Source organism: Elephantulus edwardii, unplaced genomic scaffold, assembly GCF_000299155.1.
Source record: "Elephantulus edwardii isolate Elephantulus edwardi_28Jun2011 unplaced genomic scaffold, EleEdw1.0 scaffold00208, whole genome shotgun sequence".
NCBI classification, from domain to species: domain Eukaryota; kingdom Metazoa; phylum Chordata; class Mammalia; order Macroscelidea; family Macroscelididae; genus Elephantulus; species Elephantulus edwardii.
Genome location: NW_006399958.1, coordinates 530,458 through 551,522, shown reverse-complemented (window position 1 = coordinate 551,522; position 21,065 = coordinate 530,458). Strand labels below are relative to the sequence as shown.

The 21,065-nt window shown below is 48.1% G+C and overlaps 1 protein-coding gene across 1 annotated transcript in view; it reads right to left on the bottom strand.

Annotated features, from left to right (window-relative positions):
- The window catches only part of TMEM143 (transmembrane protein 143), a 28,671-nt gene that overhangs the window by 6,360 nt on the left and 1,246 nt on the right, over positions 1–21,065 (bottom strand). The window contains exons 3-6 of the mRNA XM_006897335.1: positions 18,118–18,222; positions 12,189–12,383; positions 8,153–8,283; positions 4,619–4,898 (exon numbers count right to left, since the gene is read on the bottom strand). Of these exons, the coding sequence (XP_006897397.1) occupies positions 4,619–4,898; positions 8,153–8,283; positions 12,189–12,383; positions 18,118–18,222 (711 nt within the window). The remainder of the gene's footprint in view (positions 1–4,618; positions 4,899–8,152; positions 8,284–12,188; positions 12,384–18,117; positions 18,223–21,065) is intronic.

Below are 21,065 nucleotides of genomic sequence, written 5' to 3'. Positions count from 1 at the left end.
GACCACGAAGTTCCAGGGCCTCTAGGTCCACTAAGGAGTGAAACTGTCCAGTCTGAGCAGGGACATGGACCCGCTCTCTCCTCGCAGGACCACCTCCCCACTTTTCCACTGTACCTCCCCCACTCTGTCAGCATCACAGGATTGCTGTCTTGTTCTTGGGGCCCTTCCACAGCTCTGCATTCCTCAGGACAAAGTCTAGGTCTTCATCGAGGCCTTCGAGTCCATTGTCCCCCTCTGAGACCTCGTTTCTCCATTCTGCCCCAAGGACCCCACTCTCATGGTTAGGCCAGTCTGGGCTCCCCTGCTCCTTTCACCACCCCTTCTCAAGCCTTCACTCAATCCCTACCTCTTCATCCATGCAAGAGCAAAAGGGCAGCATTGGCACAGGCATAAAGCTCGTAAGACAGGAAGAGAGCAGACAGAAGGATGAGTGGAAACAAGAATCACAGGAACGAAGTAGGAAAGATGCTGTTCCCAAGGTGGGGACTGCAATCAACGGCAAGAAAAAAAAAAAAGAGGTATAAATGGAAAAATCAGCTTGCTCTGTAAACTTTCACTCAAATTAGGATAAAAAGTATTTTTTTTTCTTAAAAAAGGCATAATTCTTCTAGGAACTGCGTCTAACCCAGAAATTGCATTCTCTGCCCTGCTAAGGAGTGTCAGTGGTACAGTGGATGCATCAGATACACAGAACAGAGGGTGGAAAAAAAGAAGGCAGTTTGCTTCTGTAAAGATTACGGCATTGGAATCAGGGGCCCTTCGGCTCTGTCGCACGAGGTGGCTCCTAGAAATTATCATCTATCAGGGCAGTGAGAAAAGGAAAATGTCACCACAAGATAAAGGTAAACAACCCAATTGAAAAATGGGCACAGGATATGAACAGACACTTCACCAAAGAAGATATTCAGATGGCCAATAAGCACATGAAGAAATGTTCAAAATCCCTAGCTCCAAAAGAGACACAAATCATAACAACTATGAGATATCATCTCACCCCAGTGAGAATAGCAAAATTTAATAGAACAGCAAACATCAAATGCTGGCGAGGTTTCGGAGAAAATGGAACCCTTATTCACTGCTGGTGGGAGTGTACAATGGTGCAGCCACTATGGAAGGCACTATGATGCTTTCTCAAAGAGTTGCAAATAGAGATACCATTTGACCCAGCGATTCCACTACTGCGAATATACCCTAAAGAAACCATAACTGCCACCCAAGCAGATATATGCACACCCATGTTCATCGCGGCTTTGTTCGCAATAGCAAAGTGCTGGAAACAATCCAAGTGTCCATCAACAACAAATAGATAGAGAAGCTGTGGTATATTCACGCAATGGAATACTATGCAGCATTGAAAAACAAGGAACTCATGAAATATTATACGAAATGGGTGACCCTCCCTGGAGGACGTTATACTGAGTGAAATATCTCAGTCACAAAAGGACAAATATTGCATAGCGCTACACTTGTAAAATGGGACTGACATTGGGGTTGAGGGAAGACAGAGAAGGAGGGGAGGAATGATGTATACTGCATTGAAACAGATGAGGGAGAGAACTGTTTAAAAGGGATATATAATGGGGTATTACGGTCATGAAGGAGTCCAGAATGAAGGCTGCATAGTGGAGTGGACTTGGGACGAAGGATTGCATAGCAATGAAAGAGTTTTTTCCTTTTACTTTTCAAGGAGAAGAGTGAATTGGGGAAGAGGGGGTGGGCAGGGAGAAAAGTGCAACAATGAATGAATGGTAACCCTAAGTCTCTGTGAACTTTCATTAACATTAATTAAAAAAAAAAAAAACTACCAAAAAGAAAAAAAAAAGGAAAATGTGCTAAGATCGAGCCCTGGTGGTGCGGTGGTTCAAGCAGCGGCTGCTAACTGGTAGGTGAGCCCTCGGAACTCACCAACTGCATCCGTAAAGAGGCAACTCACAACTACAATCCCAGAGGTGCACGGTTCGAATCCACCAGATGCTCTGCCGGGGAAGGAGGGACAATTTCCTCCTGTACCAGTCAGATCTGATTTGACGGTACACTCACACAAAAATAATAAAATAAAATAAAAATAAAAAAAGAGGCAACTCAAACTCATCTGCTGTCGAGATGGTTGCAACTCAGCGCCTCTCCATTGGTTTTCGAGGCTGTCAATCACGACAGGAGGAGGACGCTTATCGCTTATCGGTTTTTTTCCTGGGAGCAGCCGGTGGATTTGAACCTCTGAAGGCGCTCAAGCTCTGGGCCAGCAGTGCAACTCCCTGCAGACCACGCTGCCAGGGCTACAGCTTTGGGGCAGTTCTACGCGACCCTCTCTGTAGGGTCATTGCTGCTGTCAGGTGACCTGTTTGGCTTTCGCAACCTCGCCTGATCTTTTTTTTTTATTTTATTTTTATTATTTGTTTGTGTGCTACCGTCAAATCAGATTTGACTGGTACAGGAAGAGATGGTTCCTCCTTCTCCAGCAAAGCATCTGGTGGATTTGAACCGCACACCTCTGGGATTGCAGTGCAGCTTCTTGCCACTAGGCCACCAGAGCTCGCCGCCTCGCCTGATCTTGTAACGTCCTCATCGTCATTTCTACGTATTGCAACCACTGTGTCAACCCATCTCACTGAGGGTCTTCCTCGCTCTCCTTGACCCTCAATTTCCCCCAGCATGATGTCTTTTGTTTTCCAAGGACCGCCCCGGCCCCTCCTGCCAACATCCCCAAAGTATGTGAGGCCAAGTTTCAACCTTCTCGTCTCTAAGAAGCACTCGGGCTGCACTTTCTCCAAGATGGATTTGCTTGTTCTTTTGGCCGCCCAGGGGGTTGTTCTGTAAGGGTGGGAACTGACTCCCAACAGCCCTGCTAGGGTGTCTCGAGGTCCCCTGGGGCCCTCATTGGCTGGGGAATCCTAGCGGCCTCCCAGCCCACGCAGTCTGGCTCTTAGCTGTAGGCTTTATCACCAGTTTAACCACGAGCCTGCTGGGATGTCTGCAAACAGCTTGAAAAGCAACGAACCAGCAAATGAAGCTTTGGGTGTTAACAGATACTTCACACGCTCCGGGGCCCGTGCCAGCTTTTAGGAGAGGCAGGAAAAAGGCTGCCCCTTGGCGTGGAGATGGGGTACCCGCCTTGGTAAGCAGCGCACAAGTGGATCGTCGGCCCCCCTATGCACCCCGTGGTCAAGAAGTTTTGCACGGTGAGCAGCCTGTACAAGACGGCCCTGTACCTCACAGAGAAGAATCAAGAAGGGGCTCATTAGACACACGGTTTCCTGAGCCTCAGCCCAGAATTTCCAATTATGACCATTTGGGCAGGAAGCTGCATTTATAAACCGGCGCGTCTAGGGAGAATAATACCTTCGCAGGATGAAGAAGCCTAGGCCCACGGAATAAACAGTCCAATTAGGAAGAATGATAATAGGAACAGCTTCCTTTGTGCTAAGCTCTGTTTTCAGCACCTCACACGTATCATTCCCACAACCTTACCTGTTGAGTTAGCTTGTACAGGACCCTGCCACTCTGCAGACACGAGAGCTCAGGCGCAGAGAGGTTAAGCTACTCAATCAAGATCACCCAGCTAAAAAGATGGTCACGCATCCAAATCAAGTCCAAGTATTTTGGTTCCCAAGCCCATGTCCCTGACAGGTCCCCAAGCTGCCTCTCGAAATGGGTGCTTAGTTTCGAGTTCACTTCCAGCCTTCACTGTGCCAGGCACTGTGCCTCTTTCAGCTTCTTCTCACCGATTCACTCACTGAAACCTCACAAACCACCCGGTACTGCGGCAGCTCTCACTGCTGTGCCCATTTCCCAGATGTGGAAACTGAGGTGCAGAGGGATTATGAAACCTGTTCAAGAGTGTATTGAGTAAATGAGGCTGGAAAGGAAGAAAGACAGGGAGGGAGAGGAGAAGGAAAAGGGAGGGGAGGGGAGCAAAGGGAAGGGAAGAAAAAGCCAGAAGTGGAAGGGAAGGAGAGGGGGGGAAGAGGGAAGGAATTAGGGAAGGAGTCAAAGTAACCAAACAGGGAGCATTAAGACTGTGCGTCAGCGTGCCTGCCTGGGACTCTAGTTTGGCAGTTCTGACTCATTCCCTTGGCTGGTCTGCTCTCAGCCAATCAAGCAAAAGGGAGTCTGGGGGGGCGTGGCCTGCAGCTGACACAACTGTAGGCATCTCTTGCTTTTGCTGGATCTGGATCCTGCATCTATCTGACCTCCAGACTTGAGCTAAAGGTCTGCCCCTCTGCCTGCCCCTGCCAATCTTGGGTTCCTCTGCCTCACAAACTTGCATCCTGAAGTCTGACCCTCTGCGTTGGGACTTACTTTCTACCCGGCTTTCTCTTTTTCTTCCCCCCACCACAGTGTACACACACACACGTACATACACACACACATACACATAGTATTTTAAGATTATATATCTTATTGGAAGCTGACAACCACCTCTTTCTCTCACAGAGTGGCTCGTGGGTGCAAACCACTAAACTTTCAACAAGCAGCCCAGTTGCAGATCAAGGCACCTCCAGGGCTGCTTGGAAGGAAGGGAGGGAGGAAGCAGGAAGGCCATAGACACACCGCATGGAGAGGCAGAGAGGGCGCATGAGCCCCGGGGGCCCGCGGGTAGGGGGGGTCGGCCTCTCACCTTGGAGGCCCGCAGGCCCATGAAGATGGCGAAGAGCAGCAGCAGCAGCGAGGTGCCCATCTTGAGGTCGGTGACCACCACCATGCCCACGTTGACGAAGAGCGCCACGCCCGAGACGACCAGCGTGAGGTTGAGCAGCGCGCGCTGCAGGGTGGGCGTGCGCACCTTGAGCTCAGGCAGCAGCTGCTCCAGGCCCTCGAGCGGCGTGTCCTTGAAGCTCTTCAGCACCAGGTGGCCGCCCCGGGTCCTGGCCGCCAGCACCACCCGCTTGAAGTATCTCCTAAGGTGGAATGAGCTGGCTCAGGACCACCCCGGGGGAGGGGCTCCAAGCCTGGGGCCTCCCTGCTTTGCACCGGGACACCCCACTTAATGTGCAATATGACTGGTGGCCAGCAAGTGGATTCCGACTCTCGGTGACCCCAAGTTTGCCCTGGGATCCATTGGGTTTTAATGGGCAAGCTTTAAGGAGACGGACAGGGCGCCTCTACGTGGCCTCGAACAGTCAGCCTTTCAGTTAGCAGCCAAGATCACTAACAGTTTGGTTGGACCAGGGGGCTGTGCTCTTGTTTGGTGCCTTCTGGTTGATTCTGACTCACGCTGACCCTAAGGCCTTCGTGTGTGGAGTTTTCCAAGCTGCTGTCTTTCCGGAAGGAAGTGGTGCAGTGGTTAAGAAGCTTGGCTGCAAAAGGAAAGGGTGGCGGTTCAAATCCACCACCTGCTTTGCGGAGAAAAGTGGGGCAGTTGGCATCTGCCTTCTACAAAGATTACAGCTTTGGAAAACTTAAGAGGGTCTTGCACTCTGTCCTACAGAGTCACAGTAAACACAATGACAACTAGTTTGGCTTTTCCCTAATTTTTCTGTTAGATCATCGGTTCTTTACTTCCACAGAGCTGCTGGGTGGGTTTAAACTGCCAACCTTTTGTTTAACAGCCAAGTACTTAAGCATTCCACCATGAGGGCTCCTTTACTCAATAAATATAGATGGCCAAGGGCTGAGAGCTAAGCTAAGTGCCCCATACGGGGCGATCCATTAAATGATGTAATCCTACCCTAAAGAAACCAGACCTGCCACCAAAACAGATATATGCACACCTGTGTTTATTCCTGCGTTATTCACAACAGCAAAGAGATGGAAACAACCCAAGTACCCATCAACAAATGAATGGGTAGAGATGCTGTGGTATATTCACACAATGGAATACTACGTGGCACTGAAAAACAAGGAACTCATGAAATATTATACAAAATGGGTAAGCCTGGAGGATGTTATCCTGAGTGAAATATCTCAGTCACAAAAGGACAAATACTGCATAATGCCACTGCTATAGAACAGAACTGACATGGGAATTGGGAATAAACGAAGAAAAGAGGGAATCAATAATGAACACTGCATTGAAACAGATGAGGGAAAGAACTGTTTAAAAGGAGTGTATGATTAGGTATTATTTACATGAAAACAATCCAGAATAAGAGGTGCATAGCAAAGTGGACTGGCGGGGTGGGGGAAGGGAGGAAATTGTGCAACAATGAATGAATCTTTTTAAAGAGAAAAGCAAACTGGAGGGTGGGTAGGGAGGGAAATGTGCAACAATGAATGAGTGGAAATCCAAGTTTTCTGTAAACTTTCATTTAAATATCAATGTTGTGTTGTTGTTATGTGCCTTCGAGTCACTTGTGACTCATAGCGACCCTATGTACAACAGCCGTAAACTCTGCTCTGTCCTGTGCTAATGGCACTGTCTCTGACACTCCCATCCCAATTACCCCAGTCACCGAATCAATCCACCTCATAGAGGGTCTTCCCCTCCTGCGCTGTCCCTCCACCCTCCCAAGCATGATGTCTTTCTCCAAGGGTCGGTCTCTCCTTACAATAAAAAAGAAAATATAAAATAAGTAAATAAATAATTGATGCAATTCCCCAATTACTGGACACATAGCTGAGTTCCGATTTGCACCAGTGAGAATGGAATGATATTCTTCTGTTTAAGTCTTCAAATTCAGATTACACATGTATGTATGTAAACACGTGTACATATAAATAAAAAATATATAAGCAAAAAATAAAAATAAAAAATATGCATGTATAAAATTTGGAAGCAGGAGTGGCATCCACTTCCTCGACAACATGCCTCTGAAAACTCTGTGAACTTTGATAAATGACAACAGTTTAAAAAAGGCTTTAGGCCTTTGGTTCATAGGGTCGCTATGAGTGGTGCTTGACTTGATAGCAATCGACAACTACAAAGATAGATAGATAGATAGATAGACAGATGATAGATAGATAGAGATATATGTGTCTGCTCTTGTCACAGACACAGACACTGGCAGCCTGTCTATTACATCCCTGGGACTTCTGCTCGGTGGTACAGCCCAGAGGGAGTTGTGCTGCTCTATTACATCCCTGGGACTTCTGCTCGGTGGTACAGCCCAGAGGGAGTTGTGCTGCTAACACCGAAGGCCACATCTCTCTGGTGGTTTGAATCTGCCTGCTGGCAGCTCTGAAGGAGACAGATGGGCAGTTGCCTGTCATGTGATTGACAGCTTTGGAAACCCACGGGAGGGTCAGCGGTGAGTCAGTCTGACTCGACAGCAAGGAGTTGCACTTTTTGACTTAGTAAGTGAAGGAGTTCTGGTGGCACAAGGGTTAAGTATTCAGCCACTAACTGAGGGGTTGGCAGTTGGAGGAAAAGACTTGGTTCTCTGTCCCCGTAAAGTTTACCACCAAATTAAAAAAAAAAAAGTTTACCACCAAATAAAGTTCAATGGGGCAGCTCTCCCGTGTCATGTGGGGTCGCTATGAGTCGTAAATGATCCAAATGACCCTAGCCTGTCCTTAGATAGCCTCTATTAGAGACTGAGCTGTTCAGAGAGCTCTGGGGGCCTAGTGGCAAGAAGCTGAGCTGCAGTCCCAAAGGCGAGCAGTTTGAATCCACCAGATGCTCAGCTGGAGAAGGATGGGCAATCTCCTCTTATGCCAGTCATATTTGACTCAATGCTACACAACAGCAAAAACCAACCAAAAAAACCCTCCAAAACTAGCTGTTCATTGCAGGCCTGGCTGCATCATTTCTTCTGAAGGTATCCTTCCGACTCTGAGCCTTGGTTTTCCTAATCTGGAAAATGGGAGCTAGGCCCTTACCTCTTTCTCTTAAGACCCTAGAGAATAGCAGTGTTTATTTTCCCATAGGAAGAAGATAAAAAAAATACAAACATACAAAAAAAACCAACCCAACCGCCAAATCCACCAGATTCTCTGCAGGAGAAGGCGAGGCAATCTCCTCCGGTGCCAGTCAGATCCAATTTGATGGTACATGCACAAAAAAGAATAAAACAAAACAAAAAGGAAAACAGCCCCCACCCAAAAAAGCAGCATATTTATGAGAAACTGCTCTCCCTTTCTGGACTTCCTACCACGACTCATGCCCCCAGACATCCAGCCATGCTGGGACAATGACTTGGTCATTAATGGCTTGGTCATCTGGACTGTAACCTTGCTCCCTCTCATTGCATCTGGAGGACAAGGGCTGCCTCACCTCTCTGCAGGGGGTGACTTGGTGAAGAAGCCACGCTTGGAGCCCACGCTGGACTTCTGGGGCAACTGTCCGACACGCTGGCCCAGGGCCCAGAACTGCATGTAGATGTATTGATCCAGATTTATCATCACCTGCCAAGAGGGATGAAGGAGGCTGAGGACAGGCTGGGATGCGAGGACAGCACACTGGAGGAGCTGACTCCTCACTCTAAGAACTCTCTCCTTCTCCCAGGTTTAGCTACATCCCGTGTCTTGGCAGGGCAGCCACGGACGGTTGTTCATGTTGTATACTGTGCAAGGGCACACGATTTACGATAACCACTGTATACCTGCGATACCACTGACTTTACCTTGTCATTTCTTGCTCCACATTTTTGCCCTATTTGAGTGTTTACAGAGCTGACTGGTATTCATTCAACTATTTATACACATGTTGTTTGCAACCCCACATTATATTGTCCCTCTATTTTCTCTCTGTGGTTCTTGTTTTCATTTATCCCATCGTCCCCCCCTTCCTGCCTCTGAGTTCTATCCTTGGGCAGACGCGCCCCTGTGACCCTTTATGGTTCATGGCTGAGGGTTCTAGGTGCCCTCTGTCACCCCGGCATTATTGGTCTCCTGATAAACCTCTCTATTGTTTGTTGGCAAATTGTACCATAGGGTTGAGTTCAAGTCCAAGCTCAAAGGCAGATGAAGGGCCATAGTCTCGGGGTATCTGAAGGGCCATAGTCTCGGGATATCACTTCTTTTTCTTCCTTCCTTCCTTCTTTCTTTCCTCCCTCCCTCCCTCCCTCCCTCCCTCCCTTCCTTCCTTCCTTCCTTTTTTTTAAGACACACTGGTAAAATAAATACGAAGGACCTCGGGTGGCATAGTCCATGGAGAGTTGCGTGGCCAACTCAGATGCTGTGCCTCTCTGGCCATTTGAACCTATCTGTACGAGAACGACAGGCAATCTCCTCTCATGCTCTTTACAGCTTTGGAAACCTAATGGCGGGGCGGCTCTAAATCAGCTCTGCGTGGAGGGCAGCGCGTCAAGGTGAAAAGTCACGCCACAAAACCTCTGCCTGCTGACCATTTCTTGATGTTCGCCCTGATGTCCAGCCACCCTCACTATTCATTTCCAAGATCTTCCTCCCGACAGAGGGAATTCATGTACCCACACACTCTTCATTCTCCTTCCCCGGCTCCCTGGCCCGCAGAAGTTCCTGAGAACACTCATCCACTCCTTGTTTTAATCTAAGTATTTGGACTCAACTGGCCACTCCCAGCGACGTCCCTGGGGGACGGAGCAGAACTGCCCTGTGGAGTTTCCAAGGTCTGTGGCCCTACAGCTTGTTTTTCATTGTTTTTGTTCAAACATTCTTCTAGGTGGTACAGCACTGGTCTGTCCACTTGCTGTACAGAGGTAACTTGTGTTGCTGTGATGCTGAACACTGCGACACTGACGTGTCAAATGCGATAACGGTTACCCATGGTGGACAGTGTTTGGTGGCGCTCCCCGATTAAAACAAGCTCAGAAGCAGGAGTGGCATCCACTTCCATAATAGCTTGCTTCTGGGAACCCTATGAACCTGGAGAAAGGATGAAAGTCACGCACACAAATGTTGAGGACTTTCATTCATAGGGTTGCCATGAGTCGCCAACGACTCCACGGCACTTAACAACAACATGTTCATGAAGGAGGACTGGTAGCCTAGTGGTAAGGAGCTGCGTTGCAATCCTAAAGGCACACAGTTCAAATCCACCAGCTGCTCCATGGGAGAAGGGTGGGCCGTCTCCTACCATGTAATTATCTGACTCTGAAAATCCGCTGGGGGGGTGGTCAGCAATGGGGAGGTTCTGGACCAATGGCACACAACAACCATAACAACTATGCCAATTATCACCCCATCTTTTCAAGAAAAGCAGTGATGATTAACTGCACTTTACAGAGGAGGAAAAGGAGCCTAGTGCTAAGATAATTAAGCATTTGGCTTCCAACAGACAAGTCACATGTTCGAATCCACCCAGAGACTCCATGGAAGACAGACAGGAAAGTTATTCCACATTCCAGGGCTGCTGAAAATCAGTATCAGCTTGACAAAAATGGGCATTGCTAGGGACAGAGTTGTGTTACCCCCAAATATGTGTTGCGAGTCTTCACCTTGATGCCTGTGGTGGAGCCTGGGGGGCACAGCAGTTTAAGCACCAGCTGTTAACCAAGATGTCAGCAGTTCGAAACCACCAGCAGCTCCACGTAAGTTGTGGCTGACCGCTTCTGCAAAGCTTACACCTTGGCAACCCCAGAAGGAGATCCACTCCCTCCTGCAGGAGAACTATAAATTAGGCTACTCCACAGAGAGTGATGTAGAAAACTGAAGGTTACACACCTCTCTGGAGGAGGGTGGGCTCCAAGCAGAAAGAGGGGCAATCTCCTCCGCTGTGATTTACAGCCTTGGAAACGCAAATGAAGGACCAGTGACAAAATGAGCCTTAAGCTACCCCGAGGCAACAGATTTTGTTTTCTTCTTTTTTTAATGCATGTGGCCCTAATTGTATTTGGGAATGGCTCTCTTTGTTATGTTAATGAGACAGGATTCGGGTAGGGTGTACTTTGAGTCAATCCCTTCTGAGATATAAAAGAGATTAAACTCGGAGAGCTGGCAGGCTGAGGCTGGGGAAGGCTAGTGCCAAGCCACAGGCAGGTCTCAAAGGAACCAGAAGGCAGAGGGAAGAGGCACGGACCTTCCTCCAGACCTAGCAAAGAGAGAAAGCCCTCCCCTAGCCTTGGGGCTCTGGATCTGGACTTCAAACCTCCTAAACTATGAGAAAATAAACTTCTGTTTGTTAAAATCACCCAACCGTGGTTACTTCTGTTATAGCACCCATAGAGAATTACAATGGGTATTATTTTGTGAATCTTCTCCAACCCAGAATACCTTCCCAATTAAACCCACAGCTTCTAAGCCCTGTCTCCATTTCAAAGATCAAGTATGACTTTGGAGGAAGGTGTATCTTCAGATGAGTAAAACGTGGGGCTTGGAAAGACTTCAGCATTTTTGCTGGTGTTTTGTTGATTTCAAGGAGGGGCATTTTGTATTCGCTGCATTATCATTATCTGGCTGATGAAATGGTTTTTCTTGAGACATAGTCAGACCTCCTTTTTTGCCTCTCAGACACTGTTTTTTGGTGTGTTTTTTTTTCTCCACACATTGCCGTGGCAACCTTTCCTGGGGCAAGCCTGCCGAAGTCGTTATTCTAACAGCACGTACTCACTTCCTGTCTCTGTCACATTTTTTCTTTTCTCAAAATATTTCAAGGGAGCTCTGGTGGCCTAGTGGCAAGAAGCTGCAACTGCAATGCCAGACGTTTGTGGTTCGAATCCACCAGGTGCTCTGCTGGAGAAGGAGGTGCAATCTCCTCCTGTACCAGTCAGATCCGATTTGACGGTACACACACACACACACACACACACACACACACACACACACACTTCAGACTTTTCCACAGCGCGATGGGTGGGCGATCTCCTCCCGTGCAAATTTAGAGACTCTGACAACTCTCTGGAGGGTCAATTGTGGGTCGTTTCCGACTGGGCAGCACATAACAACAGCAACAACAACTCTATCAACGTAACTTTGATATGCTCTTCAACACTGCTTTACTTCAAGTGGCCTGGAACCAAGCGGGCAATATCTCTAAAGCATGCATGCACCTTTCCAGAAGGCAGAAGAATAACCTGGGGGGGGGGACCAAACCCCAAATCCACTGGGGTTGAGTCCATTTCCACACATAGTGACCCTCCACTCAGTTTGTAAGGCTTTATTTTTTTAAGGAGGCTCTGGTGGATTCGTACCACTGTCTTTTTCTCTTTTCTGCCCATGTTACACAACACGTCACCAGTGTTTCTTGAACAGAGAGAATCACCTCTATCTACCTCCTTAGAGGTGCCATAGGCAGCAGTATCAAGAGATCAGGACTACAACTCCCAGCACCATCTGTGTCGTACAAGCCACGCCCCCCTCCCCAAGGCCTGCTGGGAGTGAGAGTTTGGTACCTGGACCTCATCCTGAGGATGGTGGACCACCAGCGCGTAGGCCAGCGCATCCTCGGAGAGTGCTGAGAAGTTGGCCTGCATCAACAGTGGCTCCAAGGCCCCGAGCACTTCCTGCTCGTTGGACAGACGCTGGGGGTCCGTTAGGGAAGGCTTGTCCAGGGTCTCCCTGTCTGGGTTGATGGGGTCATACAAGTCCTGAGAGGAAGAGGAAAGAGAAAGACAGTGGGGATAGTTATAATTGCAGGAGGGGCTGTGGGGAGAAGAGAGAGTCTTTCTGTCCCCGCCTCTTTATTTATTTTACTTGTTTTTGTTTTTTTTTAAAACCAATATGTATTGAAGCTCAACATCAAGAAGACAAAGATTCTCAACACCGGGCCGATTGGCAGCACCATTATAGATGGTGAAGAGACTGAGACTGTTAACAGCTTCATTTTGCTTTGCTCCATAATCAACACTCTTGGTACCAGCAGCCAGGAAATCAAAAGACAAATTGCATTGGGAATGTCTGCTTTCAGAGACCTCTCCAAAGTACTGAAGAGCAATGATGTCAATCTGGAGACTAAGGTGCGCCCAATCCAGTCCATAGTCTTCGCAATTACTTGCTATGTGTCAGAAAGCTGGACAATGACTAGGGATGATAGAACAAGAACTGATGCCTTTTGAGCTGTGGTGCTGGAGAAGAATTTTTTTTTCACTGAAAAAATATGGAACGCCTCACGAATTTGGGTGTCATTCTTGTGCAGGAGCTATGCAAATCTTCTCTGTATCGTTCCAATTTTAGTATGTGTGTTGCCGAAGTGAGCACTGGGGAAGAATACTGAATATATCATGGATGGCTAGGAGAATAAAAAGATTTTCCCTGGAGAGGATGAAACCAGGCTGCTCCTTGGAGGCAAGGATTCTGAAGCTTCATCTGACATATTTTGGACATGTTGCAAGGAGGGACCAGTTCTTGCAGAGGAATGTCATGCTTGGGAGGGTGGAGGAGACAGCGCAAGAGAGGAAGACGCTAGATGAGATGGATTGAGTCAGTGACTGTGGTAATGTCAGAGATAGTAAAGTTGGCACAGGATAGAGCAGGTTTCAGGGCTATTGTACATTATATTGTCACTATGAGTCGCAAGAGACTTCATGGCACATAACAACAACAACACCAACAACATTCACTGTTAATTGGGTGAAGGTTTTCAGAGCAAACGAGTTTTCCATTCAATTTGTTTTCCAACACTGACCACAATCCTGCCAACATTGTGACAGCACTCTTCCCCTTCCCTCCATACCTTTCTTGTTTCCATTCATCCTCCTTTCCTACCCCTTCCTCCCTTCAGAACTTTCTATTAGGGCAAATGCTGCCCTTCTGAGCACACATGGATCATTCCAAGGTATGCAGACCTCCTTAGTTACAGGTGGTGGTTACCTCATCAGCATGTCTATTGTTGGGCTGGAAATTGAGCCCGTAGGGTGAGTGCGATCCCAGGCTGTCTAAGGGTTGCAATCTTGTCAGTCCCACCAGTCTCTCTTATACCTGTAAGCCTGGTCTGTGGTATGACTGTCCCTTTTGTGTTCTCCATTGTGGGAAGCTGAATATCAAATTTAATATTAATAATAAACCAAATGCTATATCAGGATTTAAGGGAGGTGTAATACAAGCTGGAGTTCACTCTGAGGCACTAAAGCATTCCTTAAAAGTCAACATGTTCTTAGTTTGTATTTACTGAATCCCTTGCTCCTGAGATAAGCATAAACAATAAAGAAGAACTCCACCTTATCTGCAAAAGACTTCCCCATAATCCTTTGTTTTTGTTTTCTACTCCCTTGTGCTTATCCTTTGTTCACCTTCCTGATGATTCTCAAGAAATAGACCGAGAGGGATGGCTTGGGAGCTTCAGTCATCAGGACAGCTGGCCCCCTGTCTTTACTCTCTCTCTTATTTCATTCTTGGTTGTCTGTCTCATTATTACTTTACCCTCGGTCTGCAACACTCCATTCTTCTCCTACTTTACCCAATACCTTCTAATGGACCCTGTTAGAGGGTGGGTCGCTGGGCACCATCTATTTCCTTCTGCTCTCAGGGTTGTGGAGGCTGGGGTTCAAATAGTCTATTAGTCCTTGAGACTAACGGTTTTGACGTGCCCTTGGTTTTCTTCCCTCTTCTTTGCTGTGGACAAGGAGAGACCAATAGGTATGCCTCAGATGGCTGCTTCTAAGCTTCTAAAACCCCAGTTACTAATTATCAAAGCATGATATAGAACATTTTCTTTGTGGACTGTGTTGGGCCTTGATGTTACCCTAGACTATGGATCTGGGAACCCTGCCCCCATTCTTGAAATGATGGGGTCCCCTGGGCTCAAGCCAGAATCTCTTCCCTTCTGCCTGTTCCAGGGCTCCCCAGGGTATCCCACTCTTCCTGCGATGTTAAACACCATCCTGTGACTTTAAATGTCAGGATGGGGGTGCAGGTAACTCAAGCCTCTCCTCTACGTTCCAGATCAAGTGGTCAGAGGTGCGGAGCGGAGACAGTCTGAGACTGGATGAGCCCTTGAAGCTGGCGCGTGAGCCCGGGACAGAAGTTGTGCCAAAGCCCATTGTCAGTCCTGGAGGTCAAAGCCAATGCACGGTGCTCTGGGTAGTGTGCTCAGCCTCACAGAATGACCTTGAGAGATTCCAGTTCCCAGCTGAGATGCGGGACCACAGTGAGGGCATCTCGGCGCTGCAGGAAGAAGACCGTAGGATGGGGTGTCCATCCAACAGCCACTTCCGGCCAAACTGGCTTTGGAGAACAAGGCACCCATCCTGGACCTCCAGCTAGAAACCGAATGTGGTTTTAGAGGCCACGGCCCTCTCACACACAACTGACAAGTTAAAAAGAAACCCCTTGTCCTCCGACGGAGTCCCACTCATCGCTAGCCCTGGTGTGACAGAATAGACCTGTTCCACACAGTCTCCTTCACTGTCATCTTTATTTTTATGCAAGCAGGTCACCAGGCCTTTCTTCCAAGGTACTGCTGGGCAGGTACTGTCGCTGACTGTTAGCTTGTTACTGTTGTTGTTGTTATGTGCTGTCGAGTTACACTTGCGACTCACAGCAACCCTCTGTACAACAGCTCCAAATCCTGCTCTAACCTGAGTCAACCTGACTGTCTCTGACACACCTACCCTCATCACCCCAGTTACTCAGTCAATCCATCTCATCGAGGGTCTTCCTCTCATGCGTTTTCTCTTCACCCTCCCAAGCGTGACTTCCCTCCCCAAGGACTTGCCTGCCTTGCAACATGCCCAAAGTGTGTCTTTAGCTTGTTTGTTGTTGAGCTGTCAAGCCGCCCGCGACCCATAGTGACCTCTGAACCCTCCCTTGTCCTGAGCCAGTCTCGCTGATTCAGACACACCAACCCCCACTGCTCCAGTCACTGTATCAATCCATCTCATCTGGGGTTTTCCTCTCCTGCACTGTCCCTCCATCCTTCTGAGCATGGTATCCTTTTCTAAGGACTGGACTGGCCTGTCCTGGCCAACGCATCCAAAATATGTGAAATGGAGCTTCAGAATCCTAGCCTCCAAGAGAAACTTGGTTTCATCCTCTCCAAGACAGACCTACTGGTTTTCTTGGTGGTCCATGGTATGTATGCTCAAGACTCTTCTCCAGCACCACAATTTGAAGGCATTGATTCTTCTGTCATCCTTAGTCATTGTCCAGGTCTCTGATGCATAGCAAGTAATTGCAAAGACCATGGCCTGGATCATGCACCTTAGTCTCTAAATTGTTTTACCTTGCCACTGACTCAGTTCTGACTAATTGTAACTGTAGGACTGAGTAGTACTACTGGCTTCCAAGACTATACATTTCACAACGGTTCTGGTGGCATAATGATAAGGAGCTGCGCTGCCAACCACAAGGAAGGTGGTTCAAATCCTCCAGCCTGTCTGCAGGAGAAAGATGGGCAGCACTCTCCTCCGTGCGTTTTACAGCCTCGGAAATCCGCTGGAGGGTCAGCTATGAGTCAGTTCCAACTCGATGGTACAAAACACCAAACAACAACTTGATTGTGCAGCAGTGAAAGAGGTTGAGCACTAACCAAAAGGTCAGGAGTTCAAATCCACCCAGAGCTCTGAGAGCGAAAGATGAGATAGTTGGCATCCATCGGGATTTATAGCCTCAGGACCTCGATGGGCAGTTCGATGACCTAAATTAGGGGCTGTAAGCTTGAAGGAAGTTGACTGCAGGTAGATTCAAACGCTGACTTTTTTTAAAACTTTTTTTTTTTATATTTTATTACGTGTGTGTGTGTGTGTGTGTGTGTGTGTGTGTGTGTGTACCGTCAAGTCCGATCTGGTGGATTTGAACCGTGCACCTCTGGGATTGCAGTGCAGCTTCTTGCCACTAGGCCACCAGAGCTCGCCCAAACACCGACTTGTACGTTCGTAGTTGAGAGGCCTCCCGACTATCTCCTTCGCACAAAAAATACCATCAAATACCAGCCACAGTCAAAACTGACCCAGAAGCTGATCATCTTGCCTTTCACTGAGCTTATCATCCAGTAAGATCCGGCCACCCTCACAATCTCTCCCGTTAAGCCCTTTGACTGGAGCCCCTGCGTCAATCACCCCGTTGAGCATCTTCCTCTCTTTCGTTGCCCTTTTAACCAGCATGCTCTCCTCCAAGCACTGACCCCTCCTGATAACATGCCTAAGTGCGTGAGCCCAGATTGCACCATCTTGGCTGGACTTCTTCCAGGGCCGATTTGCTTGTTCTTCTGCATGCCCATGGTAGAGCTAATATTCAACGCTAATTCCACAATTCACAGGCATCGGTTTTACTTCAGTCTTCCTTAGTCATCGTCCAGTTTTCACAGGGGACAAGTGAACTTGCAGCCTCGTCCAGTCCTAGTCCCAGTATGTTCCTCTTGTGCCCGCCAGGGGTCGCGCGTTAACCCCAGAATCTGCCCAGCACTGTGTCCTGATGCTGGCTTCCCTCAGAACCAATGTCCACCTGATATATCCTGATCTGTTTCTGCCCTTCTTGTTGTTGTTATGGCCGTCAAGTCGCTTGCAACTCCTAGAGACCCTATGCACAACAGCCCTAAACTCTACTCTGTCCTGTGCCAATCTCACTGCCTCTGACACTCCCATCCCGATTACCCCAGTCACTGAATCAATCCACCTCATAGAGGGTCTTCCCCTCCTGCGCCGTCCCTCCACCCTCCCAAGCATGACGTCCTTCTCCAAGGACCGCTCCCTCCTTGCAACATGTTCAAACCTTGTCAGAGGAAGCCTCAGAATCCTTACCTCCAAGGAGCTGGACCATTACTAGGGAGGATAGAAGGAAAATTGATGCCTCTGAGCTGTGGTGCTGGAGAAGAGTATTGAATGTACCATGGACTGCTAAGAAAATGAACAGGTTCATCCTAGAGAGCGTGAAATCAGGCTGCTCTTTGGAGTCAAGGATTCTGAAGCTTCACATACTTTGGGCATGTTGCAAGGAGGGACAGGTTCTTGGAGACGGACAGCATGCTTGGGAGGGTGGAGGGACAGCGCAGGAGAGGAAGACCCTCGATGAGATGGATTGGTTCAGTGACTGGGGTAATGGGGGTAAGTGTGTCAGAGACAGTGAGGTTGGCACAAGACAGAGCAGTTTAGGGCTGTTGTACATAGGGTTGCTATGTGTTGCAAGCGACTCGACGGCACATAACAACACAACAACAATCTTACCACTTGGCCACCAGAATTCCCTAACAAACTAGAGTATAAACAGTTACAGCTTTTATATGCATGGGGAAAGCAAATATTCACTTGGGTTGCTGTATTGCATCACTCCATATTTGCTTTGGCGCGGGGTCTGGAAATGAACGCACAGAGTCTGTTCTGTGTGGAGTAATGAACGCGTGCACAAGAGCAGCGGGGTGGGGTGGGGGGACCTGGGCCCCATCCTCACCTGCAGCCGGTTCAGGATCTGGTGATAGTGAAATAGGGTGCAGAAGTCCACGTGGGCCGAGAACTCTTCCAAGGCCGCCTTCTCCGCGGGGCTGGAGTGGAATTCCTGTTCCCTCGGGAGGCAAGATACTTTCTTTAGACCTCTTTTCCCTCCCCCTTCCTTTATCCCAGAGCCAGGGGTCAGGGAAAGCGGACAAGAAGAATTCTTTCCCTCAGCTTATATACACACACTCACAGAGTCCTGTTTTGTCTTGCTGCATTTTGTTTTGAGGAGACAGTGTGCACCCATCTTATTGACTAAGAAACCGAGGCACTGAGGAGAGTGAAAAAGAGACAGCTTAGAGGGCGAGAGACAAGTGTTTGTGGATTGTGTCTCTGCTGGAAGGAAGGAAGGAAGGAAGGAGGGAGAGAGGGAGGGGAGAGATAGAGATAAAGAGAGAGAGAAAGAAAGAGTGAGTGAAAGAGAGAGAAAGAAAGAGCGAGAGACAAAGAGAAAGAAAGAAAAAGAGAGAGAAAGGGAGGAAGGCGGGAGGGAGAGAGGGAGGGAGGGAGGGAGGAAGGAAGGAAGGAAGGAAGGAAGGAAGGAAGGAAGGAAGGAAGGATGGAAGGAAGGAAAAGCTAGGTTGAAGTCCTACCTTGCGTAGCTATGAATGTATGTCATTTTATTCATTTGACAGCCAGGCCGTAGAAGATGGTAGCACATCACATGAGGTTATGCTGGTGCAGGCGTGCCAATCATGTGTGCCCACTGCTGTGGTGGCAATTCAGACTCTTAACCTTCAGCTTCTACGGCCAGAAATCTTTACGGAGGCAAACTGTCTCAACTTTCTGTCACAGAGTGGCTGGTGGATTCGTACCACCAACCCTTTCACTAGCAGCTCAATACTTCACCTACTATGCCATTAGGACTCCTTGTATATACCTTTCAAACTCCTACGGTCAAGCTGGTTTGGACTCACGCTGACCTTCATCGGGTTTCTGAGGGTGCGTATCTTTAGAGCAGCGACTGCCCATCTTAGTTTCTCAGAGTGGCTGGAGGATTCAAACCATTGACCTTTCAGTGATCAGCCTGATTTGGCTCCTACAACAATGAGTGTCAGCCATAACGAAGGCCATGAGATGTTGGGAGAAGACAAGAGACAGTGAGTAGAATAATGGCTTTATAAACCAAAGAGCATCAAGGCTGCCGGCTGCCAGAGGCTAGGAGAGGCCTAGAAGCCCAGAAATCAATGGGCCTGATTTCAAACATCTAGCTTCTAAAACGAAGGAGCTCTGGTGGCTTAGGGGGTAAGAAACTGCGCTACCCATGCAAAGGTAGATGGTTCAAATCCACCAGCTGCGCTGCGGAAGCAAGGTGGGCAATCTCCTCCCATGCAATTGACTGCCTCTGAAAACCTGCTGGAGGGTCAGCGATGGGTTTGGTTCCCACTCGACGGTACACAACAAGCTTCTGCCACTGTGACAGAATTGATTTCTGTTGTTCTCAGCCACCCAGTCTCTGGTCTTTAGTAACAGCAGCCCACAGAAACCAACACAATAGTCAACATCCGCCCAAGGCTGCTGATAAATCCTCCCCCCAGAGGAAGCTGATGGTATCACCACTCCATGTCAGAGATGGAAAAACTGAGGCTCAGCCAAGGTCCAATCTGACTACAGAGTACACGTATTTAACCACCTCATCGGGCCTCTTTCCCCAGTGCCCTCTCTGTGTTTTATTCCTAGAAGTATTTTATTTCTCAGAAAGCTGCTGCACGAAATCTATGACATTATAAAAAAAATAAATAAATTGATGACATTATATGTGTGTGTGTGTGTGTGTGTGTGTGTGTGTGTGTGAGAGAGAGAGAGAGAGAGAGAGAGAGAGAATCTAAGCTCCACTTTGAACCTAACACCTACTTTGTAGGAGAAAAAAACCTGAAAATCTGCTTCCATAAAGGACACAACCTCAGAAACTCTACGGGGCAGTTTTCCACGTCCCATAGTGTCATTATCTAGTCAATGGCAAACGACAGCGACAAAGGTCGAGGGTAGAGGACATGGGAGTTCTGGAGTGGCATAAAGAGTTAAACATTTGACTATAGCCGAAAGGTTGGCAATTTGAACGTCTGAACCCACCCAGATGTACCTGTCAGACAGGTCTGTCTGCCAGTGTGGTTTTCTACTGGTCACGGACCTGAGAAATCTCTGGCGGAGTTCTATTCTGCACACAGGGGGTCACTGAGTATCGGAATCAATTGATAACCCCTAGCAACCAATGTCGGGAGCTCTGGTGGCCTAGTGGCAAGAAGCTGCGTTGCAATCTCGAAGGTATGTGGTTTGAGGCCACAAGCTGCTCTGCTGGAGAATGGACAATCTCCCGTGAGATTAACTGCCTCTGAAAACTTGCCGGAGGGTCAGCTGTGGGTCGGTTATGACTCTACAGTACAGCAACAACCACTAACCTGTGTGCACATCTGTGTGTGTGCAAAGTCTAGCATATGGCAGAATATTAACAGCAAATGTTGTAATCAGTGATTGTTGAATGCATCAGTGTTTTTGCCCACTGCTGGCAGGTGTGACGAGGACGGTGGTGGGAAGAGCTCCAGTGCTGGAATGGACCAGCTGTTAGGTGCAGTCAAGTTGAGTATGACTCATCGCGTGACTCTGAGTAGCTCTAAACTGTGCCAGCCTCATCATCTCTGACACACTTGAGCTCATTGCCACAGTCACTGTGTCAATTCATTTCGATGAGGGTCTTCCTCTTTTTTGTGCTGACCCTCCCCACCTTTCCAAGCGTGATATTCCTTTCCAAGGAAGAGCCCTCTTCACAATATGCCCAAAGTACATGAGACGGAGCTTTGCCAACTTTGCTTCTCGCCGCACCTTCTCCAAGACATATATATATATGTGTGTGTCTGTATACATATATACATATATACATATATACATATATACATATATACATATATA